Genomic DNA, 16,268 nt, shown 5'->3' with positions numbered 1-16,268 from the left:
GTGCTTGAACCAACCCTATTGTAGTTGTACTCTTTCCTTCACCCAGAGGAGTCGGAGTGATTCTACATTAAACAAAATGTTACTTAGCACAAGTATCAATACCTCCAACCCAATACAATTATATGCAAGCTTACAAAGTGCGAATTTAATTTTCATCTATATGAAATATAACACTTGATGTAGACAGAGAAAAAGAGATACAAGGAGGGAAAAAAATACCCAGTAACAACCACATATTTGCCATCAGGTTGAGCCTGCAGTCGATCAATCGTTTTCAGTTGGACTTTGGCTTTGGTCCTGCCATAGAGCTCAACCTCATCCGAGAAAAGACCAATTTCCTCAGCAAGACATTCAATGGGTATAGGTACACAGGAGCGAGAGATAGTGACATCACTGCATGACGAAAAATGAACAAACAAGCTATTAAAATGACAAGGACAAAACTGATACTACTGAAACAGCTGTTTACATAAAGGAATTGTTGATAATTGAAAATCCCTGCCAACGATAATCAGAAAAGAAATGTAACATTAGTGCATACAATATATGCAATATATATATTTGGAGCTTGACAGTGCATGGTCACTGTAAATTATCATCAGATGTCAACACACTTACTGAACCACATTGGCAGTGGTTATCTTTTTTTTTTTTTTTTGACTTTTGCATAGCTAAAAAGGAAAACATGTATCTAACCTTGGAACGGGCCGTTGTAGGTTGAGTTGGGTGTAATTTATATTCCACTTCCCAGGTTCTTGTGCTTGAAGGAAATGCTTGGCACTCAGAACTGTGTTCTGAGAAATTAAAAGCAAACACTGAATTGCCTAGGAATTACTGATTTAAAATATTTCAGATTATTAAGTGTAAAATCTTCTAAAAAGAAACTCAATAGTAAATGATGTGAGGACAGTTTAATAATGAATAGTTCAGATTTCATGGATAGCCCCTTGAACATACTGCACATACTGCTTTTGCTTTGCCAGCCCAATTTTTGGACGACTAAATATCTGCCAATAATTATGTTCCAAATTTTTTTTACCTTAAACCGCATAAACACATTGCATTACACCAAATACACAACATAATGTACGTTGCAACGTCATATGACCCCCTTAAAGAGGTTGTTCCACATTATTAAGCAAGTCACAGTTCTCATGCGATATGATGAGGAAGAAAGATCTTTTTGAAGATGAAAAGTATGAAACAATGCAATGTCTTGCAAAAGGCATCAAAACAAATAATATTTTGCGAAAAGCAAATAGAGATTATTGAACTGTCAAAAGATTTGACTTAGAGCACAGAAGATCTTGGTCAGATAAAGATTTATTAAGGAAAGTTTCTGTCAAACAAATGAATTGTATAGTAATGCCAGCTGTATAAAAGCCACTGCTGAGCAGCAAACAGGTGTTTGAAGCTACTGGAGTCTCAAGATCCTCTCCATACAGACTGGCAATTGTGTGTAAAGCTGCGTTTCAGTCACTGCTAACCAAACCTCACAAAGAGAAACCTGCTCAGTGGCTGTAGAAACACATTTTCAAACTGTTTAGCAACATGGTATTTATGCAGCATGGGATAGTGTGTTGTCCTGCATGAAAATCCTATTATTTCCAAGAGCACTATTCTTCATTTTATACCACAGCGGAAAATGGTCAGTTATAAACTCCACATATCTTGCAGAAGTCATTTTGACACCCTAAAATGACCTTACATCTCACTTCCCAATATTCCAACCCAAATCATCACTCACCGCCTGCTTGCTGATGTTGCAGTCTCATTGGAATAGGATGGCCATTCATCAACTATCAGAAATCCATTTACCATCCATTGTACTGCAGCATTCGTAAGTGAATAAAACTATTTAAAAACAAGTCTTCATGTGTTTCCACAGCCACTGTGCAGGTTTCTCTTTGTGAGGTTTCATTAGCAGTGACTGAAACGCAGCTTTACACACAACTGACAGTCTGTATGGAGAGGATCTTGAGACTCCAGTAGCTTCAAACACCTGTTTGATGCTCAGCAGTGGCTTTTATACAGCTGGCATGACAGAAACTTTCCTTAATAAATCTTTATCTGACCAAGATCTTCTGTGCTCTCACTCGCAAATCTTTTGACTGTTTAATAATTTCTATCTGCGTTTTGCAAAATATTGTTTGTTTTGATGCCTTTTGCAAGACATTGCATTGTTTCATACTTTTCATCTTCAGAAAGATCTTTCTTCCTCACCATATCGCATGAGAACTGTGACTTGCTTAATAATGTGGAACAACCTCTTTAAGTAGGGTTTCCATTTACCTAAGAAAACCTGGCAAACTATTGAACAAACCTGTCTGAGATTGATACCAGTTACCTGAAATGACGTGAAAATCAAAACAGACAAAAATCTGACTGTTTATTGTGCCGAAATCCTATTGATATGTCACTTGCATAATAATTTGGAACAGTGTATATACAGTACATAGCTTAAATTAGTATACTCCCTCTGAAACCTATATATTTAGGGTTTTAAATTGATAAATATTTTTACTAAACAGCAATATATTATTTATCTAAAGCCATAAAATGTTTAAGAGGCTTACGCCATGTTACAAAAATGAGTACACCCTCCTGAAAGTTACAGGAAAATTTGTTTTTGGTTGTGTTGTTTCCTGGTGTTAATTAGGGGCAACTGATTAGCAGATGAGTCTGTCAAACCATCAGACTTACAAAAGCTGTAAATGGTTGACACAAAAGTGTAACACTAAATCACTCTCAGAATTAATGCTGGAAATCATGGAACTCACATTAGGCAGTGTTGAAGAATCTATTTGGGGAGTTTATTAACTCCAAACACAGCAAAACAAAGCCAAAGTGCAGGGCAGGTTGTGTGGTCAAAATTCAGCCAGAAGGTCAAACACAATGAAATAATCCAAACAGCAGACAGGGCAAAACAGCGATCCAAGAAATGCAATCCAAAAACAAGCAGAAAAGTCATACACAAGAAACAATGGTCAGACAATGAAAATACTTGTAATACCAGTAAACTGGCAATACTTTGCAATGAACAATACAAACAACACGGCTTATAAGGAGGACTGACAGGAAGAGAAGCACGAATTAATGGCCTGAGCATTAGTTACATAATCCCCCCTTTCTAAAAACACCTCTCGATGTTGTCTGTGCCTGTCCCCTTGGTCTTGGTGCAGGGTGATTCAGGTGTGCTCAGTGGAATTCCTGGAACAATGAAGGGTCTAGAATGTCCTGGACAGCCAGCCATGATCTTCCGGGCCATATCATTCCCAGTCTATCTGGTATTGCATCTGTCTCTTAGAGACTATTATTTCTCTCACCAGATAGGCTGAAGCTCAATCGATCTCCAATAGTGGTTCAGTTTCTGTGATTGTGGGGCCAGATACAGGGTGGACCAGTTTTAAAAGGGATACATAAAAGGAAGGAGAGTTGTGATTCCTGCTGGGTAGCCACAACGATTGATCCTGAGTCGACAGCCAAACCCTCTGGCTGGGTTGGTAGTTGGGGTGGGGACACAGCCTGTTGTTGGCTTGAATCCTCTGGGTTCTGATAGCCCATTGAAGCCTGACATGAACACTGTCCCTCACCCATTCACTCCTCCCAATCCAGTCATCCACCACTGGTACCAGACCAAAGAAACAGGGGAGGTTGGATTCGTATTACACACTAGAAGTGGGTGAAGCCTGTGGAGGTGTGGGTGAGAGAATACTTAGCCCATGGGAAGAAGTCACTCTATCCCTGTTGCTCTGTGCTACAGTATGACCTCAGGTATCATCCCAATTCTTGGTTCAACCTTTCAACCTGCCAGTTAGCCTGAGAGTGATAACCAAATTTTAGACTGACACTGATGCCCAGATTTGAGACAAAATCCAAAACGTGACAAATGCCTTTTTTTTTTTAATTGAGTTTCCGCCAAAATCAGTATTGTATATGGTCGGTATTGAAAAGTACATTTTTAATTTTACGCAAAATGCGATATCCGCCAAGTTATTCTGTCATGTTTTCTCCCTATCTTTCCAAACCGCGACAAACGCCAGTCTCCCTTCTCTGCAGAATGCGATATATCCACTCAACCAAGCACAGTGGCCCATTCCACGCACTCTAGACAGTAATGTCGGCGCTTTGAATACACCCAGCATCCTATTTTTCCTCATCTACTTTGTACTCTGTGATCAGCAAACAAACTTAGGGCTGCATGATAAATCGCATGTGATTGTCAAGCGCATCTCGTCAGTAAAGCCGGTTCTGTGATTAATAGTAAATCTCCACCACGTGCTTTCAGATGGATACACAGAGCCGTAGATCACTGACTATGCAATATCGCATTCATAATCGAATGCGACTCATTTATTATGAACGCGATATTGCAGCTTGTCAGTGTAAGTGTTTTTATTAATGCCATTTATGTTTTTGGTAATACAGCGTATAGCACTAGTCAACTAATGAATGTAACATGGCAAAGGTGAATGCACTTTTGGAAGTTGAATATAAGGGAAATGTCATTTTGTTCATGATTACATTTTCTTTTATTGCTGTAATTAATTTATAGCATTAACAAGATGACCCGCTGAATTCATTTTGGAAGCGATGACTGATTGAATGTATTTTTTAGTCCAGTCATATGTGGATCAACTTACTATGTTGTGTATTTTCAACAGTTTCAATATGAAAAATTACTTTTATATTGATTCAATGGATTTATTGCATTTTGAAAAACAAAAAAAAACCGTGTCATGGATTTATTGCATTTTGGGGGAAAAAAAAAATAATTTTTATAATAAATCTTTGAAAATCTAAATCTGGATTTGAATTTTTAATGTTATTATAACCTAAAGATGCTATGTGAAAGTTTGAAACAGAAAATAGTGGTTTCCATCTTGCCACTTTCTTGGTAAAGAAAACACATTTTTACTCAAATTAATCAAAATGGATTTATAGCGTTTTGGAACCAAACTCTTCATATGTTCTAGAATAGCATAAGCTCTGAAGAAAGCTTATGTGAAAAAAAAATATTTTCAATAGCTCTAGGCAGACCTTTGTTATTTTGTTGTTCTCGTTGCACTTCCTTCATGATATCTCAACATACAGATGATAACCGTAGGGGGTAAGATAGAGTCCTGATTAGTGGGGTTGCTGAGAGGGTCTTGCATAGTGGGGTTGCATAGGGGTGAATTTTACCCAGACTGCTTCGGGAGAGGACTGCCCTGATACCACAATCTGAGGTGTCTACCTCTACAATGGTTTCAGTTCCTGTTGGAGGCTTTCAATTGTCTGCCTCACTGCTGAGAAGTTTGCAATTGTAGCTCTGTGTAGCTTTGTTTTGAATCTTTGTCTTACTGTCATTCATTGTCATTTAAACTGCTAAATAAAACTTATTAAATCACCATATATCTGATATAATCTATATTAGTATTAATCTACAGTATATTAAACCGGTATATTAAACCCACTCAGTGACACACCCACTACGAAACCTGTTGAAAGTGCCCTAGTTATTGGCAATTCTATTGTATAGAATGTGAAAATAGAGATGCCAGCCACCATAGTCCAATGTTTACCAGGAGCCAGAGCGCCTGGCATCTTGGCAAATTTAAAAGTGTTGGCTAATGCTAAACGTAAATACTCTAAGATTGTTATTTTCAAGTAAATTGGCACTTGACTAACTGGGCCCAGGTCAGGAAGCAGACAGACTGGTAAACCGACCGTCTGCTTGCTGCCCCGTGTCACAGAAGTCAGATAAATCCCAACAAATAGAGACACTTTTACTATTTTTCAGATATTACACTATAGAGACTACGACTGTTTTCCAAACTAGCACATTCTTGAACCAATTTAAGGGAAAAATTTGTATTGTTTTAATGTTCAACAAATAAAAAAAAAGATAAAATACACAAATTGTAAAGCTCTGCCTGATGAATATTGGATCCCCTTCTACAAAAGCACATTTTGTGAATGATATGATCACAGATGATAACCTAGACGTTTGTTCTGTTTGACAGAAACTTGGCTAAAACCAGCTGGTTACTTTAAATTAGTCTACCCCCAAGGTTACTATTATAAACGTGCCACAACCAAAAGGCAATAAGTCTGGTTTCAAGTATAACTCTTTTGAAGTGATTTTTTTTATTATTATTATCTATTGTAACAAGTGTAAATTATAAATCCCTTTTGACATTTGTACTGCCTACTGTATACAGGCACCATACAGATTTTATCAAATAATTTTCTAAAATACTGGCTGCAGATAAAGTCTTAATTGTTGGTTATTTCAATATCCATGTAGATAATGAAAGATATGTATTGGGTTTAGCATTTAGAGACATTCTAAACTCAACTGGATATAGACAACATCTGTCAGGACCCACTCATCGTCGTAATCATACTTTAGACTTAACATTGTCACATGCAGTTCATGTTTATGGCATTAAAATACTACAGCTGAGCGATGACATCTCAGATCATTATCTAGTCTTGAGTATACTCCATTTAGCCAAATTTACAAAATCAACTTGTTACAAACACTGTATAACTACCACTTCTACCACTAAAGATTGCTTTGTAAATAAACTTCCTGATTTGTCTCAACTCCTCAGAATATCCAAAATAATCCAACCAGCAGACTGGGCAAAAAGTGATTCAAGAAACGTGATCCAAAGAAGAAGTCATACACAAGAAGCGACAGTCAGACAATGAATATGCTCGAACTTGTACACTCAATGCCAAGAAAGCTTGGAGCACTACTTAAAAGCAATTGAGGACATACTAAACAATAGAATCTTAGAAAGTTTGTTGAATGGTGTATATTCATTTTTGAAACCCATGGTGCTATTAAGTATTTAAGTATCTTAATTTTGATTTTGTCATCTTTCCATGCATTTGAATGGTTATTTAGACGTAGAAATATGTCTATGTTTAGAAGTTGTGTATTGTATGCTTGTACTGTATTAATAAAACAAAACAAAAAATTCACAATAAATGCATGTCATAATCTTTTTATCAAAGCTTTTCCACACATTTCTTTAATTTCTAATGCTGATGTTGAGAAACATTTTGGGGTAAGTCACTTTCCTCTGGCCTTCATCAGAATTTAGTTTACTAAATATAAATAAATGTGCTGGCTAAGACATGCTAGATAAAGAGTAAAATTCAAATTAAAGGGGAACAATTTTATCAAGAATAAAAAGTAGACATTACAATAAAAAAGAAAAAAAACAAATGCTATAACAGGCGTCATTTCCAATAGAAACAGGAATAATGTACCTGCATGAGCATGGCTACAGTCATTGGACCGACTCCTCCAGGTACAGGTGTAATAAATGCAGCCTTATCTTTGGCAGAGTCATAGTGAACGTCTCCAACAAGTCTCTTCCCATTTGGCCTGCTGCTGTCTGAAATAAAATGTAAGAGATTGAATGACTATGTAAGTTCACCTGAGTTACTAGTGCACATTTAAGACAATCCTTCCAAGTCTGACATCTCTGTGACTTGTATTACTTTATGTCTTTATTGAACACATTCCATTAAACATCTATTTGAAAGGTTTCAAATATGAAAAACATCCTGGCAAAACTAAGAATGTGTAGGACCTAGAGGATTTCTCTAAAGAACAGTGAACAGATTAACAGCTCAGGACAAACAAGGAACACATGAACAACTCATTAAACTCATTACAAAATGATAAAACAGTTGTGGATCATCCAGACAGGAAATTGAGAAAAACATTGTCAATGTTTAATGAGATGTGTTCAATAAAGACATGACATGCCAAGGCACGGCAAGTTTACTTACATAGCACATTTCATACACCGTGGTAATTTAAAGTGCTTTACAGAAACGTTATTTAACAAGCAAACAGGTTAACAGTTTAGTTCAGGGACCAATTCTCACTATTAACTAGTTGCTTATTAGCATGTATATTACTAGCATATTGGCTGTTTATTAGTACTTAGAACTAGTACTTATTACTAGTCACACTTTATTTTGAGGTCCAATTCTCACTTAATTAACTATTAACTATGAATTTAGCCTCAAACTCCTAATTATTGCTTAGTAAGATAGTTGTTAAGTTTAGGTATTAGGTAGGATTAGGGATATAGAATATGGTGATGCAGTATATGTGCTTTATAAGTACTAATAATTTTTTTTTTTTTTAATTCAAGTGGAAATCAGTTTACTAAATAATGTAAACTTGATTGACTGCTTCACTTCCACTTTTAAGTGCATTTGTTACAACCTACCTGTGATTGTGTTTATACCACAGTCAATGACCACGGCACCATCCTTCAGCCACTCTCCGCGAACCATCTCTGGTTTACCAATCCCAGTCACCAATATGTCTGCCTTTCCCACCTACAACTCAAACAATTAAAGTACAGACCACAACAATTTTATTTGTAGCACTTATTAGCCACTGAGTAGCAAGCAATAGTAGCACCATCTCACCAAGTTTCATGTCTCTAAGCCATACGGTTTAGGCTTTGTAATTTTTTGTAGATAATAAAAATAATAAAAAATAATAGTCACAAACAACAATTATATGACAATTAATGTTATTTCATAATTTTGATATTTAGCATTCTAAAATGTGGACAGTGTGTTTACATATTGAAACCTGCCCATATAATCACTGGATCAGCAATTTTTTTATTAGCTAATATAACTTTTTCCTTTCAAGTTTACATATTTTGCTGAAAATTTGTGGAAATAATGCTTGAAAACTCTGTACCTCAGAGACCAAGTCTGCAGTCTTTGAATGACAGGTTGTTACAGTTGCATGATTCCAAAGGAGAAGGTCATGCATTGGTGCACCAACAATCTTACTGCGGCCAATTACCACAGCCCTTTTTCCTGCCAGTGACACACCTAAACACAAGACATTGAGGAAACGCAAATCATGAATAATCACCATCTGAAATATATAATATGAATATCTGTTATAATTCATTTAAGGTAGACCAATGGTTCAACCAAAAATGAAAAATCTGTCAGCATTTGAAAACACCAGACACATGTAATTTTCAGTGGTGAACAGTAACGGAGTAGTTTTACTTCCTTACTGTACTTAAGTACATTTTTCAAGTATCTGTACTTTACTGGAGTAGTTTTATTTTGAGTAACTTTTGCTTTTACTTCACTACATTCCAAAGCATAAGATCGTACTTTTTACTTCACTACATTTCATAAAACATATCGTTACTCCTTATAATATATCATGTGCTGTTTTTATACAGTCCATGGCTCTGACACGCAGAAGCGGTGTCTGATTCAAGAACAAACTGATTCTTTTCAAGGAACCTTTTAAATCGGTTCGCAAATCGCACCAAACGATTCATTCACGAATTAGAATGAACCGATTGCAGCTGTTCTCGAGTCGAAAAACTCACTGATTCAAATTAACCGTTTAGTGCGAGTCTTCAGTGAACTGAATTCACAAGTAAGAACCGGGAGATCTTGTGAGTGCGCGCGCGACTGATGCTGCTTAATGTAAGTTACTAATGTCTAATTTTAGAATTAATTATTGTAACTGAAAATCATATTTAGGTCAAAACTGTCAGTTGTTTGTGAACTAAATCTGCTGTAAAGGGTGATCTATTTAAGCCCACTGAAATGCTTGAATGCAGACACATCAACATCAGTGTCTCTATGTTTTAGGCAAAAAAACTAAACATTAAAATAACAGACTAAATCAAATAAATGAAAATCAGATGGTCAAATCTGTTTTCTTTCAGGTACTTCGCAGTGCAAGCTTCATAGTGAACATTACTACATCACTCTCGTCAACGTAGTCGACGAGAGTGCCAAGCGATTAGTCAACAGAAGAGACAGACGGCTGCACGTGAGGTCGCTTTGGATAAAAGCGTCTGCAAAATGACTAAATGTAAAATTACTAAATGTAGTCCATATCAACAACAAAAATATATCTTGACTCCATATAGTGGTTATTTTGGGAAAATCCCAGGTATTTTGAGCAGTAGGATTATAAAAAAATATGTGCTAATATAAAATTAAATAGCCTATGTAAAATTGCAAAATAAATCTACCTATCAGTACTTTTTGACTTAAGTACATAAAAAAAATCGAGTAAAATTTAAAAAGGAGTACTTTTACTTTTACTGGAGTAATATTTTATTATATGTATCTGTACTTTTACTCAAGTACTTGATTTGTGTACTTCGTCCACCACTGGTCATTTTGGAAAACAAAAGTAGATGTCTGAGCAATGTCTGGACAAAAACAGCTGAAACAATAAAAGTCAATGGGGTGTAACGGTTTCAATCTCCGAAAAGACAATATGGGTAGTGTAACATTAATCCATACAACTCCAATTCAAGTCTTCTAAAGCAATACAATCACTTTGTAGGAACAGAGTAACATTTAAAAGATTATTAACTCTAATTAATTTAAATCATTGATCACCTAATATGCAAAGCCAATACAATAACAAAGCAAAGTATTATCAAGCTAGGTCTTGCGTGGCATGTGACTAAAAGTCGTAATGGCAAATTTTTGATGTTACTGTCTGGTTGTCCCATTTGATTTGCACTTTGTATACATGAGTTGATCATTCAAAGTGATAGCATCGCTTCATGCCCTTTTGGAGCTTGAAACTGTTAAGACTCCATTTACTTTCACTGGACAAAAACAGTTGTATGTCCTTGTACAGTCCTTTTGGGTTCTGCAAAAGAAAGAAAATCATACAAGTTTGTAATGATAATGATATGTTGCATGCATTTTTGGACTGATGTGTTCATGAGTGGATCTTTTGTGTGTATTTCTGGATTGCTGTGTGCATTTATGGATATGTTGCTTGTGTGTGTGGGAAGTTATACCGTTTTCACTCAATATGTGTAATCAACTTATGTCAGTTCGGTCACAGTTTAGTTTGGGTTCCCCCAATATGATTTTGAATTCCTAAAATATGAAAGACCACATTCCAAAGAATTATAATTCGCAAGGAGGTTTGGTGTGTCTCCCAGCACAGTCTCAAGAGCATGGAGGAGATATCGGGAGACAGCCGTTACACACGGAGAGCTGGAAAAGAAGAGCAGAAGAGCAGCAACCTAGCAGCAAGCCGGTATCTTATCCTTTGTGCAAGGAGGAACAGGAGGAGCACTACCAGATCCCTCCAAAATGACCTGCAGCAGGCTACTGGTGTGCATGTTGCTGATCAAACTGTCAGAAACAGATTCCATGAGGGTGGCATTAGAGCCCAACGTCCTGTAGTGGGACCTGTGCTCACATTGTGCAACTGAATTGACATTTGCCAGAGAACGCCAGAATTGGCAGGTCCACCATTGGTGCCCCACTCTCTTCATGGATGAGAACAGGTTCACACTGGAGATGGAGAAATCCTTGGAGCCATTGTCAGACCTTACGCTGGTGCAGTGGGTCCCTGGGTTCCTCATGGTGCATGACAATGCCCAGACTCATGTGGCCAACGTGTGTAGGCAGTTGGATGATGAAGGCATTGATGCCACTGACTGGCCCTCATGTTCCCCAGACTCCAATTGAGAACCTCTGGGAGGTTAGGTATCGAAGCATCTGAAGCTGCCAAGTAGCACCACAGACTGTCAAGGAGCTTAATGATGCCCTGATCCAGGTCTGTCAGGAGATCCCCCAAGAAACCAACTGCTATCTCATCAGGACCATGTCTAGATGTTGCTGGGAGTGCATACAGGCATGTGGGGGCCAGACACACTACTGACATTTTTGCTTTGATTTTCGGTGTGATTTTGAATCCAGCCCTCAATGGGTTGAGGGTATAAAAAAAACAAACAAGATTTTCATCCTGAATATTCCGCTCATCAATGTGTGATTTATGTGTTCACTTAATTTTTTGGAGCAGTATATACATCTAGGCATGCTCCTGATGAGATGGCGAATGGTGTCCTGGGGGATCTCCTCCCAGACCCAGACCGGGACATCACTGAGCTCTTGGACAGTCTGTGGTGAATGCTCCGATACATAAAATCCCAGAGATTCTCACTTGGATTCAGGTCTGAGGAATGCTAGGCCCAGTCAATGGCACCAATGCCTTCATCATTTTGAAACTGCCAACACACTTCAGCCACAAGGCTAGGCATTATTATACACTAAGAGGAACCCAGGGCCCACTGCACCAGCTTAAAGTCTGACAATGGCTCTGAGAATTTCATCCAACAGCAGTGAGGGTACTGTTGACTAACACAGTGTTTCCCAACCTTCCTTTAGTCGCGGCACCCTTTGGAAATTTTAACAAATTTGTGGCACGCTAGTTATAATGGTAATTAAACAAAGTTTTGCTCACTCAGTGTATTTTTTATTTTACAGTTGGGTAATTTTGTTGCAGTAGCACGAGATTGCTTGATTTAAAACTTTGAATTGAATAAAAAATGACAAGGAGGCTAAGCAGTTAATAATAAAATAAGAACAAATAAAGACATTACTAATAGCACAAATAAAAAATAACGATAGGCCTACAAATGAAATAATTTGTTTTTTAGTTTTTTAGGTAGGTCTAACACACAGTAGGGCTACCAATTATCCAAATAATGTTTAATCCTAGAAAGCTATTATTATCCACCACGTGAAAGTGAAACCTTAGCGGTGAACTAATTTTCGGCAGCCGAAATTTCGGTGCATCTCTAATTATTGGTGACATCAAAAATGAATTTTTTTTGAACATTTTAGCAATTTAAAAATATAAAAAAATGATTTTTTACACGGCACCCCTGCTCTCGACAGACGGCACCCTGGTTGGGAAACACTGGAATAACACGTGGAGGTCTGTGTGACCTTCCAAGGATATTCCTCCCCAGACCATCAGTGGAGCCACAACCAAACCGGTCATGCTGGATGGCGCTGCATGTTCCCTTAATTTTTTTGGAGCATTATATACATATGTATATATGGGCTATCAATAGATAAAACATTTTTATCTAATTAATCACACCCTTTTTCTGTGATTAATCATACACTTCATGAAATTAAGCATAGACCATTTATCTTGTTTCAAATGTTTATTTTGTCATAATTTGCTATATCCAGCAAAGCAAACCAAAAGATTGAAGGGTGATTCTCAAAAATCTGTATTTTCTGCAAGCTCACTTCGTAGTTCACTGACAAGCTACACAAAATCGCGTTCAAAATCGACAATGAATCACCTGTGATTTTAAACGCAACTATGTTTAGCTTGTCAGTGAACTACGGCTCTGTGTAGTAAATGCCGATTTACTGACGAGATGCGCATGAAAATTGCATTCGATTTTTTGGACAGCCCTATAAGGAGCCCATATAAGCACATATGAAAGAAAAAAATGCAAAAAAAATCTGAATTGTATAGTATGTGTACAGTGCAACAGCAAAGAGCTTTTTTACATTTTAGAGAAGTCAAGTTGCGATACCGATTGGACCGCATGGAGATGCCAAACACTCCTAAACCAACCGTCTGCTGACTGCATATATCTACTACAGTACACGGATCCATTCAGAATAACTAAACACAGCAACATACAAATGACAAATTAAAACATTATCATGAATGTGTGTGGAAACAACGTGAATGCACGGAAATGTCTGTGCCTGTGCATAAATACAATGTGCGATCAGTGCGTCAAGAGCACTCATACACGCATTAATATAACAGACTCACGCGTGCTTACTGTACGACTCCTGTACGCCACCGCAATCGTCTTTACCTTGATTGCAGTCTTCATCTATCAAAACTTTACAAGCGAGACACTGGTTATCCAGTCGAGAAAACGTAGTTTGCGTCTCATCTGGCCATACAGCGGTGGGACGTGTTGACATTCCGTTCAGTCTGATACTTCACACAGCACGATGTGTGAGGGCTCGCGCTCTTCAGAGACAATCACAGAATATGACAGCTCGTATATTAGGGCTGTTTTGGATGGATTGTTTGAATGTATTAGCTTACTGGATCATTGGGCTGAAAACTTTCCCGGAGTTTAGCTGCTTAAAATGATCTGATCGCAAACAGAGAAGCAAAATTGGGTTAAAGGGTTAGAATAGAAATTGTGCTTCAGTAATTTTGCTTTAATTGCGTTAAATTATTTTGACACATTAAGGATATATACAGTATATATACACACAAACTGCTCAAAATATACATACACACAAAAACATTGGTTCTTCAGCGGTTCTTTGGGGTGCTATACAGCACCACTCCCATACAAAGAACCCATTAAGCCCCTGTATTTATCTAAAGGTTCTCTAACTCTCTTAGTTTAGCTGGGGAAAAGATTTTAAAAAACAACATTAAAATACAGTGTATTTCCTGAAGATGCCCCCAAGGCCCCCCATAGGGAAATATTCCATGGCCGTATGAGACATTTTTACCTCAGACAAGCATAAAAGTGATTCAAAACAGCATTTGCCGTTGTAGTAAATTCCCATGCTTAGCAAACATATGAGAGTAGAGTAACATATCTAAAATCTAATGAGGAGAATGGGGTTCTCTTATGGTTCAACATAGCACTATTTGACAAAGGTGCTGTATAGCACTTTAAGTGGTTCCCTTATGATTACTTATTTGTCTGTCACAATGTAAATATTTCTTATCACCTCTTGGGTGCCTTTCTCAGCAAAAGTTAAATAAATTATTCAGCATACATAATAAATTTGATTATAAATTTTTTTTCAATTGACAGCCCTACCCTGTCTGAAGTCTGAGGTGTTTGTCTCACCTGTTTGTTTGATAAGCTCCATACATCCATTAGGAGTACACGGGATAAAACAGTCTCCAAGATCACCACGTGCCAGCTTCCCTGCATTTATACTTGTCAAACTGAAGCAAACAAAGAAACAGACTTTAAAACATTTTCTTTAATAATTTAAACAGGTTTCATTATCGCATGGAGCAGAAATCAATTTGTTGAAAGTCATGTTAAATCAGAATAACATTTAAAGGTACACTAAGCGATTTCTGAAAATCGCTTTTCCACAGTGTCAGACCGAGTCCCAAAACACACTCGCAGAAAATCAGCAGTAAGGGGCGTGTCTAGTAATGATAGGGAGAAGAGAGTGCTCAATGATTGCACAGGTCGGATATTAGCAGATCGACTATAGATACAGTAGCAAGAGATGGCAGATAAAAAAAGAGGAACATTTCGGAAGAACAAAACATTAAAAAGAAGGGTTACGATCAGGCAAGAGGTACTGTAGGACCTACGTAAATATTGGAGCAGCTTTTCAGCGATGGAGAGAACTCAAGGAGCGGAAGGGAATCGGATGCCTAGGTTGCTTTTGTTTCTTCTTGATAGGTGAGTTACGTTGATTTTGCTTTCTCACACAACTTTTCTGTGTTGGCTTTTGCTTGAATATGCTGCGGCCGGCAGGCGCAGCAGATTCCAACAATGTCGGTGCCAGGGTTGTGAACGTACGTGTGGGGTGCAGTTATCAAAAATAGGGGCGAGGTCCTGTTGGGGTATGGGTGTGTTTGTATTGGTGCTTTCAAATATCAACATCGTTTGGCAAAAATCGCTTAGTGCACCTTTAATGGCATGTTGTTTAAGAGTGAATAATTTTTTCTGTACCCATCCACATCTTTCTCTGGAGCCACAGTGTTGATAATCCTTTCTGTATTAATAGTGTTGATGGAGTCAAGGGGCAGCTGGACTATGAGCCCATGAACTTTGGAGTCCTCATTGACTTCCATTACACTGCGCATAACCTTCAGAATGTGTATGTGTAACAGTTCATTATAAATAGCAAAATCTGAAACGGCTGTTAATAACAAACATAAAATATGGATTTACAGAACAGTTAATCACTCCTTCAGGTGAAACTGTCCTACCTCATTTTCAGTTGCAGTCCGTGGAAGCTTCACATGTACTGCATTGATCCCGATCTACAAATCAAGACAGTAAGTGTCATTAAAGGGGTCATAAGCTGCATTTTATTATTATTTTGTAACGTTCCTTGAGGACAAATTACACTTATTTTGGTAAGATTTTCACATTAAAAGCAATTTTTGTAAATTTGAATGTAAATGACTGGGTAATTTTTTATGTATGAATTAAATACAAGTATGATGCGCTCAGCAAGTGATTCACAGCTCCAGTGATTATAAGGGGAGGGTTCTACATATGTTTTACTTTCTGTATATAATTTGATCATTTTAGAATTCAGTATAAAATTTATCTGCATATGATTATTTATACACACAGTGATGTTGAGACAATTTTGAGACTGAATATCTGACATAAATATATACGTAACACTGGTAGGGACCAATTCTCACTATTAACTATTTGCTTATTAGC

General features: G+C 37.3%; 1 protein-coding gene across 1 annotated transcript in view; it reads right to left on the bottom strand.

Annotated features, from left to right (window-relative positions):
• LOC107675313 (C-1-tetrahydrofolate synthase, cytoplasmic) overlaps window positions 1-15,853 on the bottom strand; it is a gene marked incomplete at its 5' end in the record, with an annotated part of 36,178 nt that extends 20,325 nt beyond the window's left edge. Inside the window, 9 exons of the mRNA XM_016469614.1 lie at window positions 11-62; window positions 220-393; window positions 697-794; window positions 7,267-7,394; window positions 8,244-8,355; window positions 8,732-8,868; window positions 14,691-14,791; window positions 15,540-15,676; window positions 15,800-15,853. Coding sequence (XP_016325100.1) covers window positions 11-62; window positions 220-393; window positions 697-794; window positions 7,267-7,394; window positions 8,244-8,355; window positions 8,732-8,868; window positions 14,691-14,791; window positions 15,540-15,676; window positions 15,800-15,853 — 993 coding nt within the window. The remainder of the gene's footprint in view (window positions 1-10; window positions 63-219; window positions 394-696; window positions 795-7,266; window positions 7,395-8,243; window positions 8,356-8,731; window positions 8,869-14,690; window positions 14,792-15,539; window positions 15,677-15,799) is intronic.
• Between the last annotated feature and the right edge of the window lie 415 nt (window positions 15,854-16,268).

Source organism: Sinocyclocheilus anshuiensis, unplaced genomic scaffold (assembly GCF_001515605.1).
Source record: "Sinocyclocheilus anshuiensis isolate Anshui unplaced genomic scaffold, SAMN03320099.WGS_v1.1 scaffold1900, whole genome shotgun sequence".
Lineage (NCBI taxonomy): Eukaryota > Metazoa > Chordata > Actinopteri > Cypriniformes > Cyprinidae > Sinocyclocheilus > Sinocyclocheilus anshuiensis.
Note: the sequence above shows the minus strand (reverse complement) of the source record. Positions and strands in the feature narration are given on the sequence as shown.